General features: G+C 42.8%; 1 protein-coding gene across 1 annotated transcript in view; it reads left to right on the top strand.

Moving 5' to 3' along the window:
• Positions 1-12,312, top strand: part of atrip (ATR interacting protein) — a 16,375-nt gene extending 4,063 nt beyond the window's left edge. Inside the window, 13 exon segments of the mRNA XM_034205622.1 lie at positions 414-550; positions 647-745; positions 2,287-2,392; positions 3,887-4,057; positions 5,552-5,780; positions 7,159-7,212; positions 7,419-7,600; positions 9,666-9,802; positions 9,987-10,078; positions 10,882-10,968; positions 11,065-11,125; positions 11,245-11,466; positions 12,015-12,312. Coding sequence (XP_034061513.1) covers positions 414-550; positions 647-745; positions 2,287-2,392; positions 3,887-4,057; positions 5,552-5,780; positions 7,159-7,212; positions 7,419-7,600; positions 9,666-9,802; positions 9,987-10,078; positions 10,882-10,968; positions 11,065-11,125; positions 11,245-11,466; positions 12,015-12,088 — 1,651 coding nt within the window. The 3' untranslated portion in view covers positions 12,089-12,312.
• Positions 12,313-12,834: the final 522 nt, after the last annotated feature.

The raw sequence follows: 12,834 nt of genomic DNA, 5'->3' as shown, positions 1-12,834 counted from the left end.
ATTACTTTTGGGGGAACCTTTACATGAGACCTTGCATTTAAATGGCGTAATCCCCACAAAACAAAATGCCAGGTAAGAATGCATATTTTAACAATGTAATGCGACTTATACTGAAAACAAAATGGGGCCACTCGACGTATGGGTCAATGCCATGCTTGAAATTGAATCATTTGGACAGCAAATGTTCTAAACATGTCCCTAAACATATTTATTTACAACTATTTAATGGAGGAACCCGTAAACAAACCATATCTTAGTCCAACGATTATCACCGCGTAGGTTTTTAGCCTGTAGGTCGTTGGTTTCATTTCATGAAGGGATACACACATGGCCTAAGCAGAGAAGAATTGTGGCCAATACGAACAGCCTACACTCTGTGAGTCTGACTAACTAAACCTCAAATCTCTCCTCAGTCTTAAAGTGCTCACCCAGTTGCATCATGGGACAGGCGGCAGCACCTCCTCTCCAACAGCAAATGGATTCATCACCAAGGAGATGTTTGGAGCCCATGTTCCATCCAAAATGACACCAGTGAAGACACGAAGAGACGGTGGGTCACATGTACTGTAGGTGATGACGGTTGGTGTTAAAGCAGATGTTGAGGTAAAGCAACATTTGATTATGGTGTGTGAATGTGTGTTTTCAGCAGACAGAGGGTCATCCAGCAGCAGATCTGGTGACAGACAGGAAGTGTCTCGTCCAGACCCGTTCCTGTCCGTCAGACCTGCACACCTGCAGCACAGAGGTCAGTCTGCAGCGCTGCTTGATGAGTCATTGAAAATACCTTTTAGATTAACACAGGTTCCCCAACAGGTTTCTATTTGTTGAACCAGTCTACCTAAAACAGGGAAGTGATAATAGGAAGGGGTGCACATAACTGGTACGCATGCGCGGCAAACATCTGAAATGCGTAACGTCACTTTGTTTTACTAAGCGCCTTTGCGTCTGTTAACGTTGGTGTGTAGTGAACAACAGAATTGTGCCAAAACTCCGCCAACTGGCTGCGGACGGAGACTCCCCTGTGCACATTGTGTGATCCGCACACACACTGGAGAACTGCGCAAAATCAGCTGATCTTCACGTTCTGTAGTCAAGCTGCTGCAGTTTTATTTACAACAAGGTGGAGAAAAACACACAGCTGCAAACTTACTCAGGGTGTTAATGGAAGAGTTTGAAATCAGACAGAGGTGGAAGAAGTACTCTGATCCTGTGTAGGAATACTCTGTTACAGTAAAAGTCCTGCATTCAAAATGTTACTCAAGTAAAAGTATTATCATCAAAATATAGTTAAAGTAACAAAAGTAAAAGTAGTGATTGTTTGATTGGTCCATTTCAGAATAATATATATGATATGTTTTATAATGATGGATCATGAAAGTGTTCTCAAAGCTGGTAAAGGTGCAGCTAGTTTGAATAATAATAATGCATTTTATTTATAGAGTATAGCGCTTTTCACAACTCAAAGACGCTTTACAGTATGAGGGAGGGTAGACAAATAAGGACAGGCAAACAAGTAAGTAAAGTAAAATACAAAATAAATAAAAAGGCAGTCAAGAGGAAGTTGATTGAGAGGCTTATGGGTAGACAGAGTTGAAAAGATGTGTTTTGAGGCGGGACTGAAAGACTGTGAGGGACTCAGTCATGAAGAATGGCTTTGTATACTGCAGGGTAGCTTGAGGATTTACTCCAGGTGGAACTAAAGTCTCATTTAACACTTGATTAGATTTCACATCATTCATCCACATCTGTAAAGTAACTAAAGGTATAACATATATGTAGTGGTCTAAAAGTACACTATTTACCTCTGAACTGTAGTGGAGTAGAAGTAAAAGTATCTCAAAATTGTACTTAAGTACAGTACTTGAAGAAGTGTACTTAGTTACTTCCCACTTCTGAAATGAGATCTGACTTCAAGTCATGTGAGAATTTCTTAGTATTTGATCCTTCAACTTGGCCTCAGGAAATGCAAGGACTTTTTTGTTTTGGAGAAAGCAAATCTGAGGCTTAAACAGAGACAGGGAGTTGCATCTGCCGCATCTTCGTCATCTAGCATGCAAGAAGTGTGAATAGAGGACAGTGAGGAAGACTGCACTTATTAAAACCACGCTTCATGTGGGGTGAGTACCAATCACTGTCTCCTGGTGCTCATCTGAGTAACTCACTAAAAAAGTGATAATAGGTCAGGTTTTCCTAAGAGCTACTTTAAAGGGTCATTCCTCTTTTTGTTAAGACTGAAAGTCAGTAGTTAAAGCTTGTGTGTGTGTTTTATTGTGTGCTGTCCTCCAGGAGGTGTCCTGCTGGGGTTGTTGCTGCAGCAGCCTCTCTCTCCCAGCAGCCTCGGCCTGTCTCACCTGCTGTCTATGAGTCTGCCTGACATCCACCTGACATCCAGGTAAACACCCGGCACCTGTTACCATGACAATGTGGGCACTATTGCAGTGTAATATGTAAAACAGAGCACTGTAGGAATTACAGGAAGGTATTTGCTGGAGTATTAAAAACAAAAAAATACGTGTTCAATGTCTGTAGTGGCAAAATAAATGTGGGTCAGGTAGTGAAAAAACTACCAAAATGCCTCTCGAGCAAGGCATTTGACCCCCAGCTACATTTGAGCCACACGCAGGTAGGGCTGCCCCCGATTAGTCGACTAAACGTTAGTCGGCAAAAAAAGTATTTGTCGACACATTTTTCATTGGTCAATTAGTTAAAAAAAAGGTGCATGTGCTATGACGCGTCAGCCGGAACCCCCTCAGACTTCCTTCAGAGCTGTGCCTGGTCATTAAGTTAATTTGGTCTGGCAGGAAATCTAAAGTGTGGATCCTTCTGAGCGAGTAAAGGACGAGTCCCACAAGGGGACATGCAGACTACGACGGCAAAAAGTATCGTCCATACCCACCATCAGAGCGCAGCTTCCTGACTGCCGGCTTCATAACAAAACACGGAGCTTAATTATCCCAACAGTCATGTGTTACTTTCTCTCTCGGAGGAAAACAGCAGCAGTGAGTCAGGCAGCAGCCTATCTTTGTATGTCAACATAATATATAGACCTATAATATATAATCATTCTGATGAATAGGTGCGGAGGGATTTTTGTCGACGCTCATATTTTCAGTGTTTCCGTTTCCTCTGTAGTATTTATTGGGTTGTTTATATTCAGATATGAATAAAAGAAACTAGAACTAAATGTTCCGTGTGTCCTCGCTGCTAGTTCACACACACAATAAGAATCCTACACCGCTGCGTCCGTGCGCTGTGACTCTCATGCGCTCTCAACATTTCATTTATATTTCAAAGGTTAATTATTACAGTTTTATTCTAGATTTCATGTGAAGCACAACGTACCATGCTGTTAAACGCTCTTTATCAGCCTTTGAAACTGAAACCATTTTGGGAGGAAAAGAAAAATATATATTTATAATAATATATCATAAACGTGCAACAATTAGTCGGCTAATCGTCTTAATTGACGACTATTGGTCGACTAGAAACATCTTTAGTCGAGGGCAGCCCTACACGCGGGAGACAAAACAGAATAAAGGCTCATGAAAAGTCTCTCGGGTTTAATAAAGTTAAAAAGTGCTTTGAAATGTAAAAACGCACCTTCATATATGACAATAAAAACACAATCTTTTGGTGTCATAATCGCCTCCTCATTTTATGTATTTTATAAATGCGTTTTTTAAGTACCTTAATCCAATCCCCTCAACTGCCACTTGGGAGCGCCGAATCCACTGCAATTCAAATCTTCAGACCCAAAACTTTAACATAAATAACTTTCATTTTTTTTAAGAATGTGTGGTTGTAGGACTATGAGTAGTTGCAACTCCAGCACAAAGGCACATAACTGTTTAAAAATACTAACTAATGTGCTGTGTTGTGATTTCAGTGGGCTGTCTTCAGGTTTTCTGCTCCACTCTGCTCCTGCAGCCAGCATTAATGTTGGTGTAGGTGTAGCTCCCAGAGCTGCTCTGAGCCCGGTCCAGAGTCTGGCTGTAACGGGACTCAACATGCTGAGCCAGAACCGACCGGCAGCTGCAGCGAGCAGCGGGAACAAAAGGTAGACTGACTGAGACACTAAAGCTGCTCTGATCAACTGCACTACCTTCTCACTGAAGAATCCACGACAAGTAAAGATAAACATTTCTGTGGACAACAGCACCCTCTTGTGGCCAAACGTAACAGCAGCACTGAAATCACATTAGTTGACACCTTTTAGTTTATGTAGATCAGCGGTTTTCAAAGTGTGAGGCGCGCCTCCCTGGGGGGGGCGCCAGAGAGCTTCAGGGGAGGCGCAGCTTGAGAAAAGAATAACGAGAAAAAGATGAGTAAAGTGTCACCTCGCCAAAAACGCTGTAAAAGTGCTCATTCCCTTCACCTCCAGCCAGGGGCGGACTGGCCATCTGTGTGTGCTGGAGAATCACAGAACGGCCGGTCCTCAGCGGGTCGTCAGTTTAATAATTAATTTGTTATGTTTTTAAACGGCATCATTTAAGTTGCGCTGACAGGCGACAGAGGTCTGTTCAGTGAGGCTCCCCCCCCCCCTGTTGACAGTTCACGAGAACCACCCCCCTGTTGACAGTTCACGAGAACCACCCCCCTGTTGACAGTTCACGAGCACCCCCCCCCCTGTTGACAGTTCACGAGCGTGCTCTACCAATTTGTGTGGGCTGGGCTGGGTGAGATTCCAGGGCAGATTTTTAGTCCCAGTCCGCCCCTGCCTCCACCTACCTGTGTGAGTGCGTGTTTTCCGCATTGACTTTGATCAAAAGCAAGTAGCGGTCAAGGCTGCAGCCTGAGGATGATCTGCGTTTATTCCTGTCTACATTGCATCCCCGCATCATCCGCCTGTGCGCATCAAAGACGCAGACTCATTGTTCCCACTAAAGTAGAGGTGAGTGTAATAAGGAGGCAAAGTTGGCGTTCAGTGTGTGGGAGCATATAAGGATTTATCCACCATGTTAAAAAAATGAAAAGATAAAAAGTAAAACATTTAATATTTTAAGGAGGTGACGCTTCTCAGCCAATCAAATCGGTGCAGTCAGTGAGTAATTTCAAATGGCGTGCTCAAAAAAGAGAAAGGTAGACAGCGAAAACAGAGCATTTAATGACATTTTCTCTTACTGGACCTCTTTGACATGCAATTGAGTACCCCTGCATTATAGCAACAACAGCAACAACAACAACAATAGCAATAATAATTGGGAGGGGGGGTGCGATTGTTTTTATGTTCGCTGAGGGGAGGCTCACCTTCCCACACTTTGAAAACCCCTGATGTAGATAATTAACAAAGATTTAGAATCCACTCAAGAAAATGAACCAATGATCCAGTTTTATTATCAACGCCATTGAAACAAATATTTAAAAAAGTTTCAGTATTTGCATTTCTATAAACATGTTTGATTACACATAAAAACTTTTTTAGAAAAGGTGCGATGGTTAATCATTAAGATCCAGTGAAGCAGACTCTAATTGTGACTTGGGAAACATGAATCCAATCAAAACGTCTATATTTTAGTTTAATCTCAAATATTCTGTGTGTTTGTGCGTGCAGGTCGTGTCCTGGAGCTGTGCTCCTCCTCCCTCTGTTGGACCTCCACCTGTCTCGGCTCTGTCAGGCTCTGGACTCGCTCCGCTCCACCCCCGCTGTCAGCTCGCTCCCTGCAGGCATTACAGCTGGACTGGGGAGACTGGAGGAGGCTGGTTCCACTGGTTTCAGCGTGGAGGACACTGGTTTGGCTGCTCTGAGGCTCCTCCACCTGCTGCTGGCCCACAGTGACAAGGTGATGACCCAACAGTAACAACACCTGTAATGAACCTGCAGACACACTTTTAATAACAACATTGAAATCACATCTTTTTTTTCGACCCAGTGGAAAAGGTCCTTCCCCGTTTGCAGTATAGATCAGTGGTTCCCAAACGGTGTGCCGCGGCACACTGGTGTGCCGTGAGGCAAGTCCGGGTGTGCCGTGGGATTTTGTGACAACCATACGTTATTATTGCAATATACAACTACACAAAAATAATTATTTTTTAATTTACTATATCAGTGCTTTGTAGGTTTATATGTACGCGTCCACATCTCCACGTGCAGTGCTGCATAAACATGGCTGAGTCAGCGATAACTCTCGAGGGGTGGAGGTATGCCCATTATTTTGAGTTCGTCCGAAGAATAGACAGGAATGTGACGGTGAGGTGCAAACTGTGTCCAGGCCAGAAGCTGTTATCCACTGCTGTAAACACCACGTGGTCAAACCTCAACAAACACCTGCAAAGAACACATGCTTTTTTGTTTATATCACGTCGTCTGTTCTTCTTCTCTGTTTTCCGGTTGTTGCCTGTTTTGAATGACAAATACACACTACCGCCGCCTGCTGGTAAGGAAAGTTATTGCCACTCACGCATGCGCAGTTCGTACGTGCTCGGCGAGAAAAGTAACTCGTTACTTTATGTAGATAGTAACGAAGTAGTGTAATGTATTACTTTTTTTTAAAGTAATATGTATTTTTTTAGTAACGACCCCATCTCTGGAGTTGGCGTTCTCTACTCTGGTTTACATGAAGAACAGGAGGTCACGGCTCTCTGTTGAACAGGACTTGCGAGTGGCCCTCTCCTCAGTGCCACCAAGGATTACAAAATTCTGCGCGCCCCGACAGGCCCATGTATCTCACTAATTTGTAAATCGGCAAAATATTTACAATAGCACATGTTTCAATGCTGATTGCTGAAATGTTACATTTATATAATTTGTAGTTCAGGACCATGGACAATGCAGCTTCCTTGCATTGACAGTTCTCTGTGCTGAATTTCTGCTGAGTTTCTTTTGCCTCATTTTTTATTGTGTGACCTGTCTGGTTTAAATGAGTGTGTTGCTGCTTTGATGAAGCCTAATTTGATAACGTTTCAAATTAATTTCTGAAATATTTCGTTAATAAATATTTCATGAGTAATATAGTTGTCTTTGTCACATTTTATTTGGCATTAGTAAATAATTATGCACATTTACAGATATTTTACATGATATGAGTGATAACACGTGTTATAAGGGCTATTTTGCACAATAGGTGTGCCTTGAGATTTGTACTTGTTCTTTGGTGTGCCTTGGGCACAAAAAGTTTGGGAACCACTGGTCTAGATGATACAGTTATTTTTCATTTCCAGGTGGTGGAGGCTGTGCTGTCAAAGGAGAGTCAGAGCAAAGTTCCAGACATAAAGGTACAATCTGAAACAGACACACCTTTCCACTTTCAGATATGGTGTATGACTCATTAATTCATTTAGAACATTTCGACTCTATGATATATATATATCACTTCACTTCTAGAAGGCTTCAGGTCATTATGTTATTATGATTAACTGTGATTGTTTTCCCTCACAGAAAAACATTTAATTCTATTTTCATTTGCTCCCTCTGTTCTTAGACTGAACCCTCTACTGCAAGTGTGGGTTTGTGCTCCCAGAATGTTTTGCTGCAGTCCCTATTGCACCTGTGTGAAGCCGGGCAAAGCAGTGAAGGCGTCTCGCAGAATGAGGAGCTTGTCCTCAATGCCATGAAGACTCTGTGCGTGCTTATTGAGAGGACGCCACACACACATGCTGACAGGTACACACACAGTCACACACACAAACAGTTGAATTGCTTTCACTTTTTCTTTTCTTTTTCACAGTCTGTCGTACCGTCATCTTGGCACACTGAACGGACGTGCCACAGCCTGGCTCAGTGGAAGTTTTTGGTTTCAGACATGGGTGAAAGTGTACTGATGTAGTGGAAAGAGGTGCGCTGGATTTATGACGCAATACAAAACAAGAGCATCATTGCGAAATGGAGTGCGTCACAATAATTGCTTAATCTTGATAGCTTGTTTTCTGTTTATTATTTTATTTTTGTTGGAATCCAAAATCGTGATTTCAAAATATATGTATTTTTCCACCCAGCCCTAACACAGCAACTCAAATAAAAAGAAAGATGTCAATATAAAAGTGCCCTATTATACTTTTGGGGGGATTTCCCTTTCCTGTATTGTTATATAGGATTTACTAAAGGCTAACATCCCAAAGTCGGGATTTCCCCCCTGCCTCCATTGGACTCGTTTGTTGACATCCATAGCATAACGAAATCACTATGTAACACTTGCATTATTGGCTAGCGCTCCAACACATTGTACGTAACACATCTCTAATCGGTTGACCAGTGTATGAGAAAAATCAAGAGCTTTTTGAACATTAAAGCATGGCACAAAAAAAAAATGTGTTCTCTTTAAACTTAACTCGGGATGCTCCGATCGCCAATTTCGGGGCCGATCGCCGGAATCAGTATCGGCCGACACCGATCGCCGATCCGATCGAGTGGGCGGGGCCTAAATGGAAGATTTAAACATCACTTTAAATCTTCCATTTAAAGTGATGTTTAAACTCAGTTAATGGGGCTCATTCACTGGAGCTTCCACAAACAACAATCAACTTAATTATTACATTCAAATGAAGTACATTATTCAAGTTTACATTCACTTTGGATAATAACACGGGAGAAATGAGCGGAAGCGCTCTCTTTTCCTCTCTCCCTCTCTCTCTCCCCCCTCTCTCCCTCTCTCCCTCTCCTGACAGCCTGTCAGTATCTCATGCAGCTCACTGATCCAGTAATGAGTGACCAGACAGTGAAGAATACATATATTTCTAATAATTAGTTTAGCTTGTTCCAGAGATAAAATAGCTAAGTGTGTTAGGTCTAACTCTTGTGTGTTTCGCTCCGCTTACCTGTCCGGCGGGCGGAGATGCAGGATTTCTGCTTCACACACCGCTATCTTACTGTCTTTTTCGGACACCTTAAAATAATGCCAGACCGGTGAAGCCATTTTGGCGAGCTTGTTTTGCCGCACACAGAGAAAAGTGTCATGTATTTTACGTCATGCGATCGGCTCTCACGATCGGCATGTTTAGAGAGCACCGATCGATCGGTAGAGAGTGAGTATCGGCCGATATCGATCGGTAGAAAGTGAGTATCGGCCGATATCGATCGGTAGAGAGTGAGTATCGGCCGATCTCGATCGGTGACCGATCGATCGGAGCATCCCTAAACTTAACTGTGGTCTTGGCAAGAATCACATTCTTGAGAATCAAGAATAAAAGTCTTCATGAAGATCAGTATCAGGGTAATGAGTTGTCACTTGATGATGAATTAACAAGTTTGACAGATGTTCAGAGTTTTTGTCTTCAATATGTGAGCTCTTCATTGCAGGTGTCATGAAACTTCATGCCTTGGGTAACTCTCTTTAGCGCGCATTCTTTTTCGACAAACGTCTAATTACATTGCAAACACACACGCATGCACACACAAACAACACATGATGCAACACACACCTTGGAGGAATACTACTGGAGAAAGGAGTGCCCGAGCAGGGAGTGTGGGGTTTATGAATGTTTCCACTGACTGTCTATGATGCAATATCTGAGTGTAAAGTGATTTACAATGACTGTAAAGATGTAACAGAGTATATAAATAACTGATACAATATGAATTCTTCAGTCTGACCATGAGATCAGAATTAAAAAGGAGCCACTTGTTTATTTATTACTCCAGAAATGACTCCAATTCAGAATTGACCCTTCCTGTGTTGACTTATGATGTATTAGTTTACACTCTTACATGTGTGTCTCTGTTTCTCTCTCAGGTTGCAGTGTGTGTTGCAGGTGGTGTGTGTGTGTGTGTCAGCAGACTGCGGGTTGCAGACAGTGTCGGGGGGTGTGTCCGTCCTCACGTCCATGTCCGACCAACACACACTGGCCCAGCAGCTCTGCTCTCAGCACGGTCAGTCTCCACACACTGCTATTGATATGGCATTGACTTCACTCCAAGTTTATGTCATTCTCCTGCTCTGTAACCTCTCTTTGAAGTTTATAAAGGTTTTTGACTTTGCTTCAAATGTTCACTACATGTGTCTGCTCCACATGATGTAACTGCAGCAGTGTTTGATTGTTGTTGTTTTCTTTAGACCCGTGTATTTTCCTGAAGTTGTTCCAGTTTATCAGAACGAGACCGGACAACCAGGCAACACACACAGACTGGGTTCTGTTGGACCTGCAGGTAACACAAACACGCTTACACACACACACACACACACACACACACACACACACACACACACGCTTACACACACACGCACACACACACACTTACACGCACACGCACACACACACACACACACTCACACCCACACACATGCTTACACACACACATACGCACACACACACACATGCACACACACACACACACACACACACACACACACGCTGCAGAGGTGTAGTGATTCTGCTTCGTATAATAGTTGAAGAAATGGACTTGGTCTTATTACTTTTTTGTTGTCCGACTGCATCTAACCTCAATTGTTTCTGTCTGTTCTAATTCTCTCTGAGTCATGTGTGTCCTTGTAGCCTCATTGCCATTAAATCACTAAATATGGATAATGGCAAATTGATTTAGGAAAAGACCATGGGGATGCTAAAGGAATCAAGCAACGTTATTTACAATGAGTAAAATGACGAACTCAATGCTGTTCAACGCAAATATGAAGTTCCATCCAAACACAAACCCTCCTAAGAGGGACGTGTCCTTTTTCTCCACAGTGTATAGGGCATACATTGTTGACAACCGAATGATATGTCTTTTTAAAATGTGCTGCTGTATTGTGAACTCGACCGTAATTAAAAAATGAACTGCTCCTACTACTAGGATGAGTTAAATGCAGAGGCCACATTTCACTGTGTGTGCTGTGTGCTCTGCATGCGTGACCATTAAAGAGGGGTTCATCCCTCCAATTCTCGATTCTACCTATTTATTTGAGAATTGAAAATACTTTAGTTTGGGCCATGATTGTCTTTGTGCCACAGGTGGTTCGTTTGCTGAGCCGACTGATGACCCAGAGAGCAGACAGCTGGACTAACAACCAGCACACTACCTGTCAATGTGACACTGAGGTAAGACTGTCTGACCCTCTGCTCTGTTTTTAAATAGTTACACTAAATGTGGTGTTGCAACTTTCTACACAACCCTCTCATCTCGCTCTCTCTCAGTTGGTGCAGACTGTGGTGATTGTTTTCCATCGTCAGTGGTTGGATCTTCGCGGTTCAACAGGTCACATTTCAGACTTATTTATTTCACCCCTTGTCCCTTAAACTATTTATAAAACCCATTAATGTGTCCTAAAAATAATTGATTACCAATTATTGTAATTGTTTCCGTCTTTCCTTCAGGCGTGGCCCCGCCCCCACCAGAGTGCCCCGCCCGCTTGTTACCATGGTGGCGCGGCCCTGCTGCTTCCCTGCTCAGAGAGTGTCTGCTGCTGCTGCACTGGCTGCTGCTGCATCACGGCAGCTTCTCAGAGAGCTGCAGGCCACTGCTGCACATGTACGACCAGGTGATCCCCGCCGTACGAGACACGCTGAGGAGGATCCCCGAGCTGAGCGAGAGCGAGGGTACACACACACACACGCACAAACACACACGCACCAACAAACAAACAAACACACACACACTAATCAAAAGACAAAATAGTTTTTATGTTCTTCTTCTGTCAGGCTGTTGAAGCGGTCAGATTTTACACTAGCAGTTATCTTCTGAGAGCAGTCTAATTAAGAAGCGATATATCTAAATTGTATTTACACGTCAATGCGTAGAACTCATGGGATCAGCCAGATAACATGGGGAATGCTATGCCATTTATAAAATAAAAAACTGAGTTGACATGGAAACTGTACTTGATTCTTGTCGGTCACATTATGACTTCATCAGGTCAGTTTAACTTCTTCTCACAGTTCTCTTCCAGCCATAAGTGTTGCTGCTTGTTGGAAACATGCTGTAAATGTAAAAAAAAAATTATGATTAATAAATATAGTCTTAAGAGCGACATGTTTGACCCTCTTATTCAGTTCAGTCAAGTACAGAAATATCTTTCAGATGTCTACATTTTTGTAAATTCTGAAATAAACACATTTATTTTCTTTCACTTCCTGTTTCCCGCCAGAGCTGGCGCTGGAGGAGATCTGCCGCTCGGAGGGTGACGACACAGATGACATGGACACTGAACCTGGCTCCTGATTGGCTGCTGCCATCGAAGAGGGACACTTTACTGAGTGTTGATTGGATTTTTTCAGATGGAGACGAGGAAATAACAGAGTAAAGTGGGTGTTGGAAATTAGATGAAGGACTACAGAAAATTCAGAGATCTCACTGTATTGATGGAAGCTCAAATGGATGTCTTCTGCTGTCCGATGAGATTTAACAATAAAAGAAGAAGGTGAGAAAAACTGCACAGTATGATATTTACATTTTCCTTTCTTTCTGTCTTTACTCTAAACGGGCCATATTCTGCTTATTTAGCTTAGAACTCCAATGTGAAATATTTCCAGGCTTTATTGTTCAAAAAGGTCTTTATTTTTCTAATATTTCTGTGCTGCAGCACCTCTTTCCACCCTCTGTCTAAAACCAGACTGCTCTCATTGGTTAGCTGGCCGGCTCTGTTGTGATTGGTTGGCAACTTAGAGATGTCCCGCCCCTTAGCCTATCACATACATTAGCCGGAGTACTTTTCCCCGTACTTTTCCCTTTTAGTTCCGATAGTTCCTGGGATTTTGCGTTCACACCAAAAAGAGAACTTGGTTCATGAGAACTTTTCCCCCCTTTTCAGTCCCTGCTAGAGAGTACAGGTACTTTCCTGGGGAGAAAAAAGTTCCAATTTCTGATTGGCTGGGCGAATTGCAAACCACACCCCTTAAAACTCTGAAAAGTTTTGTGAAGCTGCCATTTTATTTGCTGGCATTATTATCATTAGCATTAGCCCCGCG

The sequence above is a fragment of the Gymnodraco acuticeps genome, unplaced genomic scaffold (assembly GCF_902827175.1).
Source record: "Gymnodraco acuticeps unplaced genomic scaffold, fGymAcu1.1, whole genome shotgun sequence".
Classification (NCBI taxonomy): domain Eukaryota; kingdom Metazoa; phylum Chordata; class Actinopteri; order Perciformes; family Bathydraconidae; genus Gymnodraco; species Gymnodraco acuticeps.
Note: the sequence above shows the minus strand (reverse complement) of the source record. Positions and strands in the feature narration are given on the sequence as shown.